The 19,131-nt window shown below is 62.1% G+C and overlaps 1 protein-coding gene across 1 annotated transcript; it reads right to left on the reverse strand.

Moving 5' to 3' along the window:
• Nucleotides 1-8,050: 8,050 nt before the first annotated feature.
• Nucleotides 8,051-11,032, reverse strand: NPTX1 (neuronal pentraxin 1). Its single transcript, XM_021534113.3, has 5 exons — nucleotides 10,537-11,032; nucleotides 10,154-10,361; nucleotides 9,458-9,702; nucleotides 9,190-9,369; nucleotides 8,051-9,085 (listed from the first exon to the last, which is right to left on the reverse strand). Exons 1-5 carry the CDS (start codon nucleotides 10,978-10,980, stop codon nucleotides 8,864-8,866), a joined length of 1,299 nt encoding a protein of 432 aa, XP_021389788.2. The 5' UTR covers nucleotides 10,981-11,032; the 3' UTR covers nucleotides 8,051-8,863.
• Nucleotides 11,033-19,131: the final 8,099 nt, after the last annotated feature.

Raw genomic sequence — 19,131 nt, forward strand, 5'->3', positions numbered from 1 at the left:
GCCGTGAGACGCCGGGGCTGGAGCAGGAGGAGGGGGCAGAGCAGAGGTGCCGAGGGGTGGCCGCTCTTGGGGGTGCAACCCACGGATGCTCAGGGGGTCCCCCATGAGCTGGGTCTGTCCATGGTGACACGCTGGGAGTGCCTCGTCCGCATCCCGGCAGCTGGATCAGCTTTTAAAACATGAACCAAGGCTCTGAAAGCTGCCCGTGATTAATTCCTGGGTTGGTTCCCACCTCGGGGGCTCCATGCAGGATGTTTCCTTAGGAACACGCTTTTTCCTGCTTTTCTTGGAGCGCCTGCTTGGCACGCCGCGCCTCTGCCTGCAGAGCCCAGCTGGTCACTGCCGGGCCGCGCTCGTGGGGCCGGGCCGCGCTCGTGGGGCCGGGCCGCGCTCGTGGGGCCGGGCCGTGCTCGTGGGGCCGCGCTCGTGGGGCCGGGCCGCGCTCGTGGGGCCGGGCCGTGCTCGTGGGGCCGCGCTCGTGGGGCCGGGCCGCGCTCGTGGGGCCGGGCCGCGCTCGTGGGGCCGCGCTCGTGGGGCCGCGCTCGTGGGGCCGGGCAGTGCTCGTGGGGCCGCGCTCGTGGGGCCGGGCCGCGCTCGTGGGGCCGGGCCGCGCTCGTGGGGCCGGGCCGCGCTCGTGGGGCCGCGCTCGTGGGGCCGCGCTCGGGGAGCCGGGCCGCGCTCGTGGGGCCGGGCCGCGCTCGTGGGGCCGGGCCGCGCTCGTGGGGCCGGGCCGCGCTCGTGGGGCCGCGCTCGTGGGGCCGCGCTCGTGGGGCCGGGCAGTGCTCGTGGGGCCGCGCTCGTGGGGCCGGGCCGCGCTCGTGGGGCCGGGCCGCGCTCGTGGGGCCGGGCCGCGCTCGTGGGGCCGGGCCGCGCTCGTGGGGCCGGGCCGCGCTCGTGGGGCCGCGCTCGTGGGGCCGCGCTCGGGGAGCCCCGGGCCGCGGGGAGCGCCGCGCTCCCGGCGTGGGAGGCTCTGCCGGCGGCTCCCGGCTCGTGTTGTGACTGGAGCCGGTGTCTGGCGGGGGAACAGCTCCTGCCTGCGCCGGGGAGGAGGAGGAGGAGGCGATCAGGCGGGCCGGGATGGAGGGACAGCCTGCGGAAGGGAGGAGGGGTGGTGCCAGGAGCCGGCTCTGCCCCCGTGCATCACTTGAGGGACCAATGTGCGGTGTTTTCCCGAGGAGCAGCGCTGCCTGCTAATGAAATCCCCAGCGATTCTTGGGCGAGTGTTTAGAGTCTGTGATAAATCTGGTGGCTTTGTAACTTGCCGGAGGGATGGTGGGCAGCACCGTGATTAAAGCGCTCTGATTAACACACAAACCTTGTTTGTAATGAGTGGGATTGGGAGGGTGTGGAAATCCAGCTGGCGCGTAATGAGGTTACTCCAACAAATTACTCGGATATCAATTACTCCGCTAGGTAAATGTCACCTGCCTTCTCTTTGTTTGCCGTAAACTGGGATCCAATTCGTTTGATGTGGTTCTTGCTCGTGCCTGAGCTGCCGAGGCAGGGCAGAACGGCAGCCGGGCTCTGCCCCACCCGCGGGGCACCAGCGGGGCCGGGGACATCCCAGTCCCTTGGGAACAACAACTCTGAGCCGAGTCCCCCTGCACAGGCTGAGGACGAAGCCCCCCGGTCAGGCAGGTCCCCGAGGCCGCCCCGAGCCTCGTCACGCCTCCGACTGCAGGTGGATAAATTCCACTTTGCTGGAAATGGGCTCCTTTCCCCGTCCTCCTGCCCGCCCGGGCTCTGCCAAACTGCGCCGGGAGCGAGGGGGCGGGAGGGGCTCCCCAGAGCGGCTGGAAAGGGGAGCAGAGCCGCAGCCGGGGGCGCAGCCCCTGCCCCGGCCCTTGGGACGGGCCCTGGTGTCGGGAGTGCGAGGCGGACGGGGCTGGGGGGTCCCGGGCAGCCCGGGATCGCCGCCATCCACCGGCCCGGGGCTCCGCTCCCAGCCCTGGGCGCTTCCACGGAGCTCATGAATAGTAATGGCCCATCCCAAATCCAACGTCGGTGCCTGAAATCGCCCGGTCCCCGGGCACGGGGAGGTTTTGGGGAGCTGCAGAGGTGTGAGCAGGGGGTGGGCACCGTCACTGTAGGCACCTGGGGTGCTGCTCCGCTTTCCAGAAGGAAGAAATCGGCGCCGCCGTGTCCCTGGGGGGTTTCCCCGCCCCATGGGGTGTTGGGGGGCAGACTCCAGGGGTGTGGGGTGCTCGGGATGCTGTCATTCCCGGCTCCCACGAGCACCGGCTCAGCGGCACGCGGGAGCCCCGCAGCCCTGCTCGCCCCTCCCGGGCAGGAGGGATTTGTAGGCTGCCCCAGAGCTCTGCATCCCTCCTGCCCTCGCTGCCAGCCGGCCCGGGGGTGGCCGCTGGTGCGGGGCTGCCCTGTGGCACCTCGCACCAGACCTCGGCAGGATGAGCCGTGCTCCAACGTGCCGCCGGCCATCGCTGACCTAATTTCCAGCAGCGCTGTGGGGTTTGGCATCTGTTGCTGACACGGAGGGAAGTGGGGGCCTGGGGACACCCCAAATGTGCTGCCCCGGTACCCCCAGTCCTGGAGAGCGCCGGGGGCACTGGGGGTGCCGGGGCAGCACAGGGTGGGCCCTGACCCCGCTGCACCACCCACTCCTCCCCGTGTGCCCCCTCCTGTGCTCACTCTGCTCCACAAATGCTAATTAATCACCATAATTAGTTTGATGCTGCATCTATTTTTAATCAGCTTTGGAAGACAGAGTCTGCCTCTGCTCTGTGCATCCCCATGGGCTGTCCCAGGGCAGAGAACAGCTTACTGGGGGACCCTCCGGTGGGAGATGGGGTGATATTCCCCTCTGTGCCCCCGGGACGGGGTCAGGATCCCTGATGGGCCCCCCAGCCAGAGGAGGATCTGCCCAGAGCTCCTTGGTGGAGTCTGAGATCCCGGCCCCTCCATAATCCGTCGGGGTGAATAGGAAGGATGGAGGAAGCAGCTGCCAAGGTGACGTTTGACAGCAGCTGGGAAAATCGCAGGAGGAGGAGCCCGGGAAAAGGCTGTGAAAAGATTCTGAGAAGGCAAAAACGGGGGGCAGGTCTGTGTTCAGCAGCTGCCAGCCCCCCGTGGGGGAGGGATGGGGTCTCCTGCTGCCGGGAGCTGCCCGGAGTCAGCCTGCCTGGGGAAGCTGGACCGTGGAGAGGCTGCGGGCTGTGAAAAGCAACGTTTGCTCTGGAATTGCTGGTTCCGTGCGGCCCCGGCCGGTTCTGGTTGTGTTCTCCGGAGGGAGGGAGGGCTCGAGGAAGCCCCTCCCCGGCTGCGCTGGCCAGGATGGCCGGGCAGTGCCACAGGGTGTAGGAACCGATGCTCTGCCAGCAAAGGCTCCCGAGTGGCATTTGAGGGCCGCTGTCACAGCCAGTGACTCACGCCTGTGACCGGAACGGTCTGTCGGCCTTGACTCGATGCCCGGGGAGGTGTCCAGCTGCCTGCAGTGCCCCGGCCGGTCCCTGTGCTCCGGCCCTGGCAGGACTCGGCCCTGCTCCCCCTGCCCTCTCACGCAGGGATCCATCCCATCCCTGTGCTCCCCGAGCCGGGATGTTCCCCAGCCCTGCCCGGCTGCAGTGTTTGGCCGCGTACCTCCCTGCTCTCCTCCTCCTCCTCCTGCAGTGCCAGCCTGAGGGTGGCTTCTTGAAGCCACTCGGTGTCCCTGGGAAGCCCGCGTGGTGTCTGGCAGCCGGAACCCTCCCCGTGATGCCCAGAGCCGGCTGAGCCCCTCGGCCCCGGCTCGGGGAGTTCACGCTGGAGCTGCTGCCCGAGCTCCCGGGGCCGTCATCCCTCGGGCTGCTGCTGCTCCCGGCGCCGCCCGGGCTCGGTGCTGGGGAGGAGGGGATGTACAACCCGCTCGGGGGTGAAGGCAGAGCGATTTCTGCAGCCCCTGCCCGACGGTGCTGCGGCTTCCCCGGCGCAGCCCTGCCCGGGCGGGGAGCTGAGGCTCCCTCGCTGCTCGGGGCTCTCCCACCGCCTGTCTCATGTATATTTATTTAATCCGGGTCTCCTGGAGCCATGTGCTGCCGCAGCCGCGCGGGCCTGGCGCGGCGTGACACATTCGCTGCTAATTAATCCAACAACGGCATTTATTAAGTGCCTCGCAGCCTCGGGCGCTGCGTGGCGATGATGCTCTGGGACTCTGCCGGTCCCAATGCCGCAGGCAGCTCCGCTCGCAGGCGGCCCCCGGCGCTCCCGTGCAAGCAGGGATGTGGGAAAGGCCGTTTCAGGACACGCTGTCTCCGGTTTTCGGGAGTGTTTCTCTGTAAAACATAGCATGTTTCAGTTTTCCTCGCCCCATCACTTCCTCTCACCCCGCGGAGCCCCCGGAGGAGCTGTCCCGAGCGGTGGGAGCAGAGGAGGTAGCAGAATGCGAAGAGCCCGGCCAGGCGTTTCCCTGCCATGTGAGTCCCGGAGGAGCCGGATCAGAGCTGTAAATCCCAGCTGCCTCCTGCCCTTAAGGACTGTCCCTCGCCCCCCGTGGGCATTTCTGAGCCATCTCCCGAGTCCTGGGGCCTGTCCTCACGCAGCCCAAGATCTCCATCTGCTCTGCCGCTCTAAAAGCTCTGGATTTGTGCGCTAGGGCGGGGAGGCGCTCCCTGATCCCAGCGCTCGCTGCCACCGCAGCGCTGCTGCCACCAAACCCGAGCAGCGGCTCCTGGTGCAGCGGGAGGTGTCAGGACGGTGCGAGATTGATGGGCCGGGCTTCTCCTCACCTCTCCCAGGATCCTCCCTCCCTCCCTCCCGCAGGAGCTGGCACCGCTGCGTATCGTGCCTGGAGCTGCACCAGCGCCGAGCTGGGACAGGGACAGGGAGGGACAGGGATGGCCCTGGCCGGGGCTGCTCTGCTTCTTCTCGCTGCCTGAGCTGACTGCACCCATCAGTAGTCGCAGCTTTTGGGGGGGCTAAGAGTTCGAGGGTCGCTCGAAGCCCCGGGGAGCCCGGAGGCGATGAGCCGGGGGGCTCGTTACCCGCTGGAGTTCCCACAGCAGCTCCCACAGCACACACATCCCACCGCAGCCTCCCCCGCCCTGCCCTGCCCCGGCCTTGGGCTGGGGACAGCCCCACTTCCAGCGCGGCGCTGTCTGCCGGGTACCCGGGGACAGCCGAGCGTGTTGGGGCCGTTTTGTTGTTGCAGCTCAGACTGCAGGGCACACAAGCCTCTGCCTGGGCATGGATCGTTCCCTCTCCTGCAGCAGCGGGTGGGCGCTGGGATGCCACCCTGGCACGGGGAGAGCCGAGAGTGTTGTGGCAGCACCCCCGGGCCAAGGCCCTACTCAGGGCTGGGGGCTGAGCGAGGCAGGAGCTGCCGCCCTTCCCTGGGTATAAATAGCATCCCCTGGCGAGGATGTGGGCTGTTCCCAGTGACACGGAACCCAGCAGCCTGTCCTTGGAGCAGCTGGCTTTTGAGGGCGAGGGGGACGTGTCTGCGTCGCCAGCGAGGGCCGAGCTGCTGCGAGGGCTGGGGAGCAGCGGTGCCCGGGCAGGGGCGTGCGGGGCGGCTCTGCGGCGCTGCTGCCTTCGTGAGCCTGGGGAGACACTGCTCTGAATCCCTCCTGCACTTGGGGGGATCTGGGGAACCCGGGAAGGGGGAACTCGTGCTTGCACCGTTCTCCTCAGCACCCCCTCGGTGCCCGCTGTGCCCACTGTGCCCCTGTCGCTGCCCGCCCTGTCTTGTCCCCTCAGCCGTGGCAGTCCCCTGCCTCCTCTCTGACTGTGGCTGATGGACGGGTGGCACATCACACTCAGCTGTCCCTGTGGGGCTCAGTGAAGTGCCCTGAAACAGCTCTGATGTCTCACCTTTCCTCTTGCCCCCAGCAGATTCCTGATGCCGACTGTCCCCTCCCCAGGGTGCCCAGCACGTGTCACTCTGCTCCAGTCTGGCTTTTGGTGTGAAAACCGCGGCTGGTTCCCAGCCCTGCAGTTTGGCTCGGAGCATCTCCCTTCCCTTTTATTCCAATGGTTGTGCTTGAGGCGTCCTAGAAAGGACTAAGGACGTGCAGCAGCCACAGGAGCGAACGCTCCGCTCAGGAGCAGAAGAGGCTTTATGGGGGTGGCAGGGGCTGGGTGAAGGACGGGACCCCGGGGTGGCTGTGAGCAGCTGGAGGTGTGGGAGGTGGCAGGTGACCAGTCAGGGACACCTTTACCAGAGGCTGCAGTGACTGGGGAAGTTCTTGGGAAGATGCAGCACAAGTGGCTGCAGGACCCCCAGTGTCCCCCGTGGCCATTGGAGTGTCCCTCCCTGTGACCACTGCCGTGTCCCTCCCCGTGTCCCCTGCCGTGTCCCTCCCCGTGGCCATCCCCAGCCCCCGGGAGCTGAGAGCCGCTGGCCGCAGCCGTGGCAGCAGCGAGGGCTCTGCTGAGCTGCCCCAGCTGCGTCCCTCGGGGCTGTCACCGTGTCCCTGCTGCTGGCCCGTGTCCTGCCCGTGCCGAGGCAGAGCCGGGCTGGATCCGCACCACTCCCGTCCCCAGCTGCAGCGGGACGGGGGCGTTTCGGGGGGGCTGTGTGGGAGATCGCTTTGGGCTGGCTGCAAGGAACAAATTATGATTTTCCGCCCCTGTACCTTCGGTGCAATTCGTGTGGCACGGCCGCTGTGGGTCGGGGGGAGGCTGCAGCACTCGGGGACAGTGCTGGGGACGCTGTGCTGGCCTGTCCCCGTCTGTGGCACACGAGTGGCCTCCAGCCACTTCACCCTGTGAGCCACAGGCTCGGATTGCCCCTGGGAGCGCTGCCTTCCAGGAACTGAGCCTGGAGCCCAGCCCGGCTCCCGAGAGAGCGGCGGGGCCGCGGGGAGGGGGTGGAGGCGGCCGGTCCCGGGGCTCGTCGTGGTGCCCGCACCGGGAGCATCTCCTGCAGAGCCCCGGGGTGCCACTGTCCCCTGCACCAGCCTGGCAGGACCCAGAGAGAGCTTCCAGCCAGTGGCTTGAGGAAAAAATGCATCCGTTTGTGTGCCGTGTTACATAAAGCAGGGAAAGACGTGGTTTGAGGGTACAGGAGAAGGAGACAGCCTGGCAGAGAGGCTCAGAGAATGTCTGAGCCAGCTCCAAGAAGAACTGGGCAGAAATTTCTGCTTCATGCAGGCACACAAAACCTTCCTGTGGAAAAAGACAAGCTGCTGAGCACTGGCTGCTCAGGGAACAGACACATGTGAGAGAAGCCGGTGTCTTTCTTCACGCTTTATTGTGTAAAAATAAAGTCAACAATTCATGTAATCCCAGCAATAAAATGGAAAAAGCATGAGAATCCGTAGAAACAGTGCATTGTCAGAACTGCCGATGCGGGCCGGATGCGTGGGGTGTCAGAACCCCTTCAAATCCCAAAGGAGACAGAGCCAGGAGTAGGAAAAATGTACAGCTTTGGTTAGCAAAATAATGACAAATTAAGATACATTAATTCTCTCCCCTACTGTACACTATGTACACTGCGTTGACATCACACCCTTTCGTGGTTTTTTGGCAAATCCAACGCACCTGGGGCTGGAGGTTAAACCCGTGCCATGGTCTCGTTGTTGTTCTCAGCAGGTTGTGCCTGTGCTCGCCGACGTGAACGGGGGCTTGGGAGGAACTGAAATTAACTCTCGATGGTTCGGGGATTTTTTTCTTGCACCAAGAGCACGGCTGAGGATCCGCTGCCCTGAGCCGTGCGCGGGGTCTCGCTCTGGGGGTGCTGCTGCCTGCGCCGGCTCCGCGGAGCAGCCGAGGCGGGGCGGGCTCCGGGCTCCGTTCCCCGGGCGGGGGCAGCTCCCGGCCCCGCCGGACCCCTCCGCTCCGCCCGTCTCTTTGCCGCATCTTTGGAGTTGGTCGTGAGGCTCTGGAGCCCCGGGTGAATTCTCTGCCTCATCCTCCACTGCCGCCCAGGGCTGCCCTGGGGGGCAGGAGGGGGGCTGGGGAGTGCAATCTGTAGTACAAATCAGGAGTTTAGAAAAGGAAACCATACAAAATGCGTCTGTTATCTCAAAATACGCTTCTTTATCTCTTTTTATCCTGCAGAATCTCAAAGCACTATTTTTTTTTTTTTTCCTCAGGGAGCGCTGATAATTCTATATAATTTTTTTTCTTATCTTCATAAAAATACCCTTTTTTTTTTATTGGTAATAAACTTCCCTTTACAGTAAGAGAAACAAGAGAGTGTATTATCAAAAGCAGAAAGGCTTCAGACCTGTCAGTGGGAGCTGGACTGGAGGGGACGGTAAAGGCTATTTGTCACCAGCTACGGCGCGTAGGAGCCTCGGGGGGCTGCAGGCGGCGGGGCCGGGGGTACCTGAGTGCGGCAGGTCGGGGAGCGGGGCCGGGGGGTCCCGCCGGGGGTCCCGCCCCGGTGCCCGCCGCAGCCCGGGGCTATGGCTGTGGTGCTCGGGAGCAGCGCCGGCCGGGGAGGGGCGCGGGGCTCACCGGGGAAGGGGCGGCTCCTCCCGGGGCTGGGAGCGGAGGGGTCGCCCCTCCTCGGAGCGCAGCTGGGGCGGGATGTTGGAACTCTTCCCCAACTCTGGAGGCACCACCCTCCCGGGGGGGGTCAGGCTGGACAGAGGGGAGCCCCGAGGGGGCTCCGGGCCGGGCCCCGCAGCCTTTTCAGGCGCCGGTGCCCAAGGAAAGCGGCGGCGAAGCGGGGGCCGGGCCGGGGGGCGGCGGGGAGGCGCAGCCGCGCCAGGCCAAGGCACGCAGGCGTTGAAGGACGTTGGCAAGACAGAAACCGGAGGGTCGTGGGGCTCCGGGGACGGGCGCCCCGCTGCCGGGGCATCCCTGCTCCCGGGACAAGTCGGGTGGCTTCGTTCTCGGTTGTTTTTTGCGCAAAAAAAGGAGGAAAAAAAAAATAAATAAAAGAACCCGCTGAGGAGGTTTCTCTCGCTTGTCCGTGGCCCTAGTTGAGCTGGCGACAGGCCTCGAAAGTCCACTTGGTGGCCCCGCCGTAGATGTCGATGTTGGCCTCGGCCCAGGCGATGACGTTGCCCGCGAGTGCCTTGGAGCTGCAGGTGGCCAGGCCGTACACCTCCCCCGGGCTCAGCTTGCGGTCCCACACGTTGAAGTGGGCCAGCTCCCCCACGAAAGCCTGCGTGGCGTCGAAGCCTCCGCCCAGCGTGTCCTGCGGAGGAGCCGCGGTCACCGGGGCACCGGGGCCGGGTGGCCCCGTCCGTCCCCTCGTGGGCACCGGCCGGGCAGGGACCCCGCGGCTGCCCCCGCCCTTACCTGCTCCTGGCCCAGGACCAGGACACCCTGCGGCTTGATGGGGTGGTAGGGGGCCAGGTTCTCGCCGTTGCCCGTCTGGGTGCCGTCCTGGTAGGCTTCCCACACGCCGTCCCGCGTGGTCCAGGTGACACAGATGTGGTGCCACTTGCCGTCGTTGATGGCAAAGGGCAGCTTGGCCACCTGCGGGCAGCGGGTCAGGGTGGTGCACGCGGGGGTCTCCCACGCTGCCCCCCCAGCCCAGCACCCTCCCCGCGCCCCGGGGCTGTACCTTGTCATTGATGAGGATCTCCATGGGGTTGTTGCCCCACTCGATGAGCACCAGCTCGTTGGCCTGCCCGGGCACAGCATAGGAGAAGGGGGTTCCCATGCCGGGGGAGGCGCTGGATTTGATCCACATGCAGATGCTGAAGGCGTACATCTCGGGCAGGCTCTTCTTCACCTTGGCGTACATGTAGTTGGTGCGCAGGGGGAAGGTGAGCTGGAACCTGTCCGGGGGCCGGTTGTCCTTCTGGCCTGTGGGAGCGCGGAGGCGGTGGGCTCCTGCCGGGCCCCCTCGCTGTCCCTTTGGGGTTCCCCCCCTCCCCACCCCGTTATGTAACGGGCCTTGAGATGGCAGCGAGGAGCAAATCCCTCCGGCGCCGCGCGGCTCCCTAATCCCCGGACCGGCAGCGCCCGGAGCACCCCCGGTGCGGAGCCCGCGGGCACCGGCCGCCTCAGGAACCACCGAGCAAGGGTTTGGGTAGGGAGGGACCTTAACGATCAGCCAGTCCCGACCCCTGCCACAGGGAAAGCCAAGCTGGGGGAGAGGGACCGCTCCCGGGGAGGGCAACGGGACGGGCTCGGCAGATGCGCCCGCGGGAGCTGCTCCGCATCGTGCGGCAGCGCCCGGTCCCCAGCGGCGGGGGAGCTCCGGGAGCCGGCCCGGGGGTCCCGCGGGCGGGCGGGGGTGGGCAGCGCCCGGTACCTTTCTCCAGGTCGCTGATGCGCTGGTGCAGCGAGGTGAGGGTGCTCTCGATCTTGCCGCGCTCCTCGGACTCGTTGCGGGGGCTGAGCTTGCCCTCCTCCAGGCTGTTCACCCGCGACAGCACCTGCTTCTCCAGGTCATCGATCTTGTTCTGCAGGATGTCCTTCAGGTTGTTGGTCTGGCTGGAGGAGTTCATCCTGCTGAACTGCTGCAAGGGGCGAGCAGAGGAGCGGGCTGTTACCACCGGGAGGCGGCTCCCGGTGCCCGGCTCCGCGGGTTGCCCGGTGCCCGGCTCCGCACTCCCCGTGCTGGGGTGCGCGGGTGCCCCGGTCCCCGCGTCTGCCGGTGCCCGGCTGTGCGGCTCTCCGGCTCTCCTCGCGTACCTCTAGGTTCTCCAGCCGGGTTTTCAGGGACTGCAGCGTCTGCCCCAGCTGGCTGAGGGTCTCGGCGGCGGCCGGCCGCGACAGGTCTCCCATGGTGTTCTTGGAAAAGCCCTTCCTGCCCTTTCCCTCGCCGGGCAGCTCCAGCACGCTCTGGCTCTCGCAGCGGCCCAGCTTGGCCGTGAGCTCGCGGATCGTCTCCTTCTGGTTCATGATGGTCTCCTTCTGCTGCAGCACCGTCTCCCGCAGCTGCAGCACGGTGCCCTTCAGCTCCTCGGCCGAGCCGGTGCCCAGCGCCGAGGCCGCGCACACGTCCCCGTCCAGCGGCACCGAGGTGCAGATGAAGCGCGTCTGCCCCAGGCCCTGGCCGAGCGCCGGCCCCAGCGCCGGCCCCAGCAGCAGCAGCAGCGGCAGGAGGCGGCGGCTGCCGGGCGGCCCCGCGGCCATGGCTCCGCTCGGCTCCGCTCGCTCCGGGCCGGCTCCGGCTCCGCTGCGGCGCCGCCGCTTTTATCGCGGCCGGGCGGGGCCGCGCGGGGCGTCACGGAGCGCGGAATCCCGGCCCGCGGCGGGGGGGCCCCGCGTGGGAGCGCGGCGTGAGTGAGTGCGAGAGCGTGCGGCGGTGATTCTGTGAGCGTGAGAGCGCGGCCGTGTGTCCGTCTGTGGCCGTGTGGCCGTCTGTGGCCGTGTGGCCGTCTGTGGCCGTGTGGCCGTGGGCGGCAGCGCGCGTGGGCGGCGCGTGGGCAGAGTAGCCTGTGCAGGGAGGGGCTGCGGGGTGTGCGGGGTGGGTGTGCGGGGTGGGTGTGCGGGGTGTGCGGGGTGGGTGTGCGGGGTGTGCGGGGTGTGCGGGGTGGGTGTGCGGGGTGCAGGCTGTGCGTGCACACGCGGCTGTGTGCGGGGTGTGCACATACAGGTGCGTGCGGGGTGTGCAGTGGCGGGTGCAGGGCCGTGGGTGCCCCGTGGGTGCCCCGTGGGTGCCCGTGCCGGGAGCAGCGGCCGGGGCAGCCCCGTGGAGCAGGGGAAGCCCCGGGGATCTGCGGGGAGGACACGGGTGAGCTGTGGGGCTGCCGGCCCCGGCGGGAGCACGGACGGGCCCCAGTCACTGCGTGTCCCGGGGCAGCTGCTCCCACCGGCGCCGGTGCCCAGCCCCACTCGGGCTGCAGGGGAGAAGCTTTTTTGCTTCTTTATTAATCAGCGAAAGAACCTTGCAGGTAATGTCTGGATCTGTCCTTGGTGGGAATAGCTCGTGGCTGTTGGAGCTGTCACTTTTCTCGTCTTCAGCACTTCAGCCGAGGCCGATTCTCATTCAGCCAGCAGTGTCCCCTGCCCTTGTTCCCTACGTCCTTGGCCAGGACACCTGAGCACAAACGGAGCTGTCCCAGCTCCCTGAGCCTCTCCTGCCTGTTGACTTTATCTTTGTCCTCTCCTGGGGTGTTGTGATAGGAAACTCCTGACCTGGAGAGCAGCCTGCAGGGGTAATGGGGACCGTGGCCCTTAGCTCAGCTCGGCACTGCAGCAGCACATATGGCTGGAGTATTTATATAATGCCAAGTTATCCTGTGAAATATGAAGCAATTAATTTTGATTAGTGAAGTGGGTCAATAAAATACAAAGGTTTTCATCCCATGGATCTGCAGAATATAAAACACAGCGGCTCCATGCCCTTTCCCTTTGATCTGTCTGGAGCAGGCCTGAGGAGCCCTGGCTGGGGCTGGAGCTCCCTGAGCTGCTCTCAGTGGTGCCTGTGACTGGCTTGATGCCTTTCCTGGAGTGGGTCTTTATCCAGCCCCGGGAGGTTTGTGACACACTGAAGTGGCAGGGAGAGTTTCCTCCTCAAAGGCAGCTCCGCTGCCCTTGGGAGCCTCTTTTCCCGTCCAGCCCTGCTCTGGTACATTTAAAGCAGCGTTTCATGGCCAAGCTCAGGGGCCTGGAGTTCTCATCAGGAGCAGGAGGGCAGGCTGGCAAACCCTCTGATGCTCTGCTGTGCATTTATGCCAGCCCAGGGGACCCAGGGCAGTGCTGACCAAAGTGGCTGAGAGGTCAGAAGCTGTGCCAGGGTGATCAGCACCGCTGGGGTACCTTCATGGGCATCCTGTAGTGCTTTCATCAGCGTGCATCTGACCTGTCCCCATGCTTGTGGGGTCTGAAGAGACCTGGGTGTCCTTTGGAGCCTTCCTGAGGTTCCTGGGTCTCACTGCTGGTCCTGCCTCTGTGGTTCAGAGCTACCTGTGGTGCTGCTCACCTGCAGGGCTGCCCACACCTCCGGCACTGCTCTCCTCTGGGATGTTGTGCTTTCCTGCAGGAAATCTGGGGGGAAAATCCGCATTTCCAGCAGGCTCTTCCTTCTGGTTTATCACCCTGGTTACTGTCCCTGCTGCTGCTCTCTGTGCTGAGCAGTGTTCCAGTGCAGCAGGAGCGGGGAGGGAGGGGGATAAGGAGGGGACAGACCCCTGGGGTTTGCTCGGCAGAGCAATCTCCCTTCTGTGCTGGTTGGGTTTGGGGCTTTTTGGCAAAAGGAAAAGCTGACAAGACTGCAGGTCTAATCCTTCTGCCACAGGCGGGAACACAACCCAAAAATAATGTTACTGCAGGCAATAGAATTACACCAGTGTAAACCAGTGTGAGAGGCAGCGGAGTCGGGTCCCACTCCTGCTCACATCTGCACAGCATTGACAGAGCTGAGCGTGTCACTGAACCAATTTCCCTCGCAATCTTTTGTCATCCATAGCACATTATGCGGAGATGAGACCAAGGTGACAAATGCAATAAAATAAACACTCGGATGCTATGGTGATGGAGACCAGGAAATGCCTGGATGGGAAAAAACAACAAAGCTGCTCTACAAGAGATAAGCAAAATAACCCCTGTGGCTCCTAATGCAAAGAAAGAACCGGAAAACATGATCAGGATTTCAGCTTTCCCAGAATCACTGAATCATGCAGTAGGATCTGTTATTGCTTCTGTAGATTTAGGAGCTGTGTGGCTGTAATGGAGTAATGGAGCCCCTATTTTTAACTCTTCTCTTGCCTCTTCCCAAGCGCTCGGTAGCAGCTGATTTATGGCTCTGTAGCTGAAAAGAGCTGAGCACAGCTCTCAAGGACCCTCGCAGATGATTTAGCTCTGAACAGGAGCCAGCAGGCACATTTGTACTGGTGATGGACGAGGATGGTTTTGGACAGCCCAGGGTGCTGCCGGCACCGTGGCCTCTGCCCATGCAGAGGTGAGGGGTGTCAATCTCCCGTCTGCTCCATACTAACCTCTGTGTGGGAGCAGCAGAATCACGAATGCAGAGAGGACAGTTTTTTAAAGTGGACAAATCTCTCTAATCCCAGGAGCTGGAGCCCCAGGGAGCAGGCAGTGGAAGCTTTCTCTCCTGCTTGTGCAGCCTGCTGTACATAAACCATCTCCTGTGGGGTGATGCTGATTCCGCATTTAAGTCTCCTCTGCGGAGTGGGAATGATGCGATCCATTATGGGATGAAGGCAGCTTGAAATGGGAAACAGCAATGGCTACACTGCCAGAAGCTCAGCTCCCTTTGTCTGGGCATGGAGCTGCTGCTTGTGTCTGTGTTGTCACTGAGGCTCCTGAAGGACTTTCCCCTCCAGCCACATCCCCAGCCCCACACCCCCATCCCCAGCAGGCTCAAAGCAGGACAGGGCACAGGTGCCAGGTTATTTTGTCTTTTTATTTTTAATAGAAGTACTTGTTCTTGGGGAAACTGCAGCAAGGACAGGGTCTCTGGACACAGCACCACTGCCTAGGCAGAGCCCAGATGTGAGGGGGGCAATATCACCTCCAAAGCCTTTTCCTTCTGCAGCTGGACCAGGCACAGGGGAGCAGCCCCCAGCTGCTCCATGGTTCTGTTGACAATGCTGTATATGCAAAATGGGGGTTTTTGGTGCCTTCTAAAGGGTGCAGCTGTCACTAGAGCAGCTGAGGCACAGGGTGCAGCCAGTGCAGACTCCGTGTGTGAGACGGAGTATTCCCTTCTGTGACAGACACACTGTGGACAGGAGTTGGGAATTTTGCTGCATTTTGCTGCAGTCTTTCTTTGCAGATCTCTCCCTCTCTGTTTCTCTCCCTCTCTCTCTCCCCCTCTCTCGCACATTCACTCTCTTCCCTGTTTCCCTTCCCTTGCTTTCATTGTTCCCATCTCACAAACCAGTCTCTTCCTAAATTGCCTGACATTTACACTCAGTGAGGCTCGGGAGTGTGGTCTCTGTACCAGTAGGTCTCTGTGATGCTATAGGGACACAGATCCTTTCATTACAAATAATTAATTTAGCTCTGTATTGCATAACATCCTAAAAAGCTTTCTAGGGCAGTCTCATGCTAGCTGGATGCACAGTTCCTATCAATATTACATTACATTTGGGTACTACAGTTATGAAGTTTCATTAAAAATTTAATTTATGGTTTAAAACTGCAGCATCCCCTTGAAAGTGTAGCAGAGAAACCATTCCGGGTGCCGGAGGACGGAGCTGGCAGCAGCCAGAATTGCAGGGGGTCTGCAGAGGGGCCTGGGGTGGACGAGACGTTCACGGGGAGGCAGAGCTGGGCTGGCGCAGGGGGAGCTGCCATCGGGCTGGGCCGGTCCCGTTGCGTTCCCGTCCCCTGCGGTGCCTTTTTGAGCAGGGAGTGAAGCTTTACGCTGTGCCTGAGCCTGCCCAGAGCGGCCCGAGCCCATCCCCGCTGTGCCCGCCCGGGGTGGCTCCGGGGCACGGAGGCGATGCCCGAGCTGCGTGCGCGGGGCCGGGCGGCCGGAGCCGAGAGCCCCGGGGCCAGGGCGCTGCTCTGCCCATGGCAGACCCGCCCGTCACCGCTCTCCGGTGGGAACGGAGCTCTCGGTGGCCGGCAGCGGCGCCGGGAGGCGGCGGAGCGGGGCCGTGTCGCGTTCGGGTAATGAGGTTTGCGGTGACGCCTCGGCAGCGGAGCTGAATGGAGGCAGCTCCCCACACCCCACATCCGCCTCCGAATTGATTTGTGCGGGAATTCCCCCCCGTCTGCACACACGCACGTCACAAGAGCCGCCAGCTTTTCCTCCCGGACCATCGCTCAGGTCGTTTTTCAGCGCTGTCTGGATTTCCCTGCAGTACGGATAGCGAGGGAAAGCTGAGGGATGGATGCCAGCCCAGTGCTCCCAGGGCTGCTCCGGGACTGGCCCTGCCGCCCCGCTCTGCCCCAGGGCTGCTCTGGGGTGTCACCGAGCTCGGCTCCCCGCAGCACCCCCAGTGACAAGCGGTGCCTCCGTGAGCTACAACCCCCCACTGGCCACTTCTCCCCTGCCCAGCAAACGAGGGGGAATCGGGGGCTTTCAGAAGCCAGCACGGTTCTGGTGTTTGCTGTAGGGCTGCAGAGATCACTTCCCCTCCCCCAGTGAGGATAATAATGGGGAGTGGGTTCCTAAATCCTTTAAGCTTCTTTGATAGCTTCAATATTTATCTGTAATCCTTCTGGTGCTTCTGAACAGACACAGCTCTGTGTCCCTGTTGCTCTGGAGCTTCTTCCCACCTTGCAGTGTTCCCTTTTTGTGGGAGAAGAGGCAGGGCAGGATGAGAGGGAAACATCAAAAGCCGGTGACACTGCTGTGCCCTAGTTTTTTCCATGATTATTTATTATTTTGCAGTCTCCTGCTCCTTTTCTCCCACGCCCTCTGTCGCGTTCTGTTACTGTGCTGAGCTGGGGTGACCCAGGCTGCACACCGGGTGCCCCCAGAGCTCCGTCCTCAACTGAGGGGGAGAGAAAATAGAGCAAAAGCCTCGTGGGAGCAAGATAAGGGCAGGGAGAAATCCCTCAGCAATCAGCACCACGGGCAAACAGTCTGGACTTGGGGAAATTAGTTTGTTACCAATCAAATCAGAGTAGGATAATGAGAAATAAAACCGAAATATTTAAACAGCTTCCCCTCACCCTTCCCTTCTCCCCAGGATCATCTTCACTCCTGAAGCCTCTCCCTCCTCTCCTGCAGCAATGCGGAGGGGTGAGGAGCAGAGCTGTGGTCAGTTCATGTGGTCAGTTCATGTGGTCAGTTCATGTGGTCAGTTCATGTGGTCAGTGCTCCGCCCCTGCTGCAGCCTGGGCTCCCTGGTACCCCCCTCCTGCATGAACCTGGTCACACAAACCCCAAACACATCTGTGGAGACTGGGAATGCTTCCATGGCCAGCTTTGGGATGGATGGATGGATGGATGGATAGATGGATGGATGGATGGATGGATGGATGGATGATGGATGGATGGATGGATGGATGGATGGATGATGGATGGATGGATGGATGGATGGATGGATGGATGGATGGATGGATGATGAATGATGGATGGATGGATGGATGATGAATGATGGATGGATGGATGATGGATGGATGGATGGATGGATGGATGGATGGATGGATGGATGATGGATGGATGGATGGATGATGGATGATGGATGATGGATGGATGGATGATGGATGGATGGATGGATGGATGGATGGGTGGATGGATGGATGATGGATGATGGATGGATGGATGGATGGATGGATGGATGGATGGATGATGGATGATGGATGGATGGATGGATGAATGGATGGATGATGGATGGATGGATGGATGGATGGATGATAATGGATGATGGATAGATGGATAGATGGGTGGATGGATGGATGGATGGATGGATGGATGGATGGGTGGATGGATGGATGGATGATGGATGATGGATGGATGGATGGATGGATGATGGATGGATGGATGGATGGATGATGGATGGATGGATGGATGGATGGATGGATGGATGGATGATGGATGGATGGATGGATGGATGGATGGATGATGGATGGATGGATGATGGGTGGATGGATGGATGATAATGCATGATGGATAGATGGGTGGATGGATGGATGGATGGATGGATGGATGGATAATGAATGATGGATGGATGGATGGATGGATGATGGATGGATGAATGGATGGATGATGGATGATGGATGGATGGATGGATGGATGGATGGATGGATGGATGGATGGATGATGGATGGATGGATGGATGGATGGATGGATGGATGGATGATGGATGAGGGATGAGGGATGGATGGATGGTTGGATGGTTGGATCTGTGGCAGGACAAGCCTGGAAGGTCCATACGGGGCACACAGATCCCAGCCTGGGCTGGGACAGGTGGGAGTGCAAGCACAGGGACAGGGATCAGGGAGCTGAGCTGGATCTGCTCCCAAACAGGGAGCAGTGGGAGCAGGGACAGGGAGGTTTGGTGGGGTCCTGGGTGCTGGGTGGGGGATCTGAGGTGCCAGAGCCAATTCATGTTGGAAGGTTTGGGGTTAACACACAGAAGGTTTTAAAGCCAGGATGATGAAAACCACGCCAAGGCAACAGGGATTCCTTGTGCTTGCTGCTGTGAGCGCTGACCCCGAGCTCGAGGGTGGCTTTTAGTGGGGAAAGGGTTCTCAGGATGCTGAGTCTCTGCAGAGAGGCTGCATTAGGGCTGGGGGGCATCAAGTCCTGTACAAGGTCAAGGCTCCAGAAGCTGCAGAGAGACTGAGGGTGACTGGAAAGGCCCAGGAGCTTCCAGGCCCTGAGTGAAGCTGGAAATGCTTTGGCTGCTGTGCAGCTGGCATTTCCTGAGCTGGAGATGCAGGGGATGGCAGGGGCTCAGCTGGCTCTGACCCCCTCAGGGTGGCAGTGGGAGCCTCGGCATGGCTCTTCATGGTCAGGCAAAGCTCTGGGCTCCTGCACACCTGGCGGGAGCACATTTGGTTCATGGTTTTTCACACTGGAATTGCAACTCCATCCCCGCTCCTGGGGGCTGGCACTGTCCAGCTGTGCACTGATGATGTTGTCAGGGGGGCTCTGGAGGGAAATGCCTCATCCTGTGCCTTCTTAGGGCTCTTCTGCTTGGGAAATGCAAAAGAAATGAGTCGTGGATCCAGAAGCTGCTGGGGCTGCTGCAGTGTTTCCAGGGACAGGAACTCCTGGCAGGGGCTGGGGAAGTGGAGTACGCCTGTTGTCTGTGTCACAGCCCCCCTGTTCCATCAGCAGGGCAATGGGAAGTCCTCAGCCTTCTGGAAATCCACACTTTAGATTTACACAGCATTTATTTAGATTTATACACCGTGTAAACCTTTACTCCCCTGTGGGGTGGATCCTCCCCGGGGTAAGTGACAGAAGTTTGTGTGGCTGTTCATCCCGCTGCAATTAGCCAGGCTGCTCACCCTGTGCCTCACAAAGCCACAGGGTTTCAGCAAACACATGGGCCATGAAACCCACCAGCTCTTAGGAAATAGATGGTGGTCAGGGTGTCACTCTGCATCAGGAATCTGGGTTTGGATAAGGTTTCAGCTCATGTATTCCATGGTGTATTCATGCTGGTTCCACAGGTAATTGCATTTCCCAAATGGAGGAGGAGATTTTTGAGTTCCTCTGTCAAAACCAACGTTACTGGTTTACCTTCCACAGGCGAGCCAGGCTGGATTTCTCCATTCTGGGACTCTTTTGGTGGGATCCCAATCTCTTGGCGGTTGCCCCTCTTATCACAGATCATCAAACCAAACCGGTTCTAGTTCTGGTTCCGATTCCAAAGCAACCTCCCTCCCCATCTTTGGGCTGGCATTTCC

Source organism: Lonchura striata, chromosome 18, assembly GCF_050655825.1.
Source record: "Lonchura striata isolate lonStrDom1 chromosome 18, ASM5065582v1, whole genome shotgun sequence".
NCBI classification, from domain to species: Eukaryota; Metazoa; Chordata; class Aves; order Passeriformes; family Estrildidae; genus Lonchura; species Lonchura striata.

What these genes read in the sequence shown, in the direction of transcription:
- NPTX1 (XM_021534113.3), bottom strand. Translation starts at nt 10,980, where the DNA reads ATGGCCGCGGGGCCGCCCGGCAGCCGCCGCCTCCTGCCGCTGCTGCTG. An exon ending in CATCAGCGACCTGGAGAAAG is followed by an intron (nt 9,703 to 10,153) that starts GTACCGGGCGCT and finishes GCGCTCCCACAG; the next exon opens with GCCAGAAGGACAACCGGCCC. An exon ending in TGGTCCTGGGCCAGGAGCAG is followed by an intron (nt 9,086 to 9,189) that starts GTAAGGGCGGGG and finishes GCTCCTCCGCAG; the next exon opens with GACACGCTGGGCGGAGGCTT.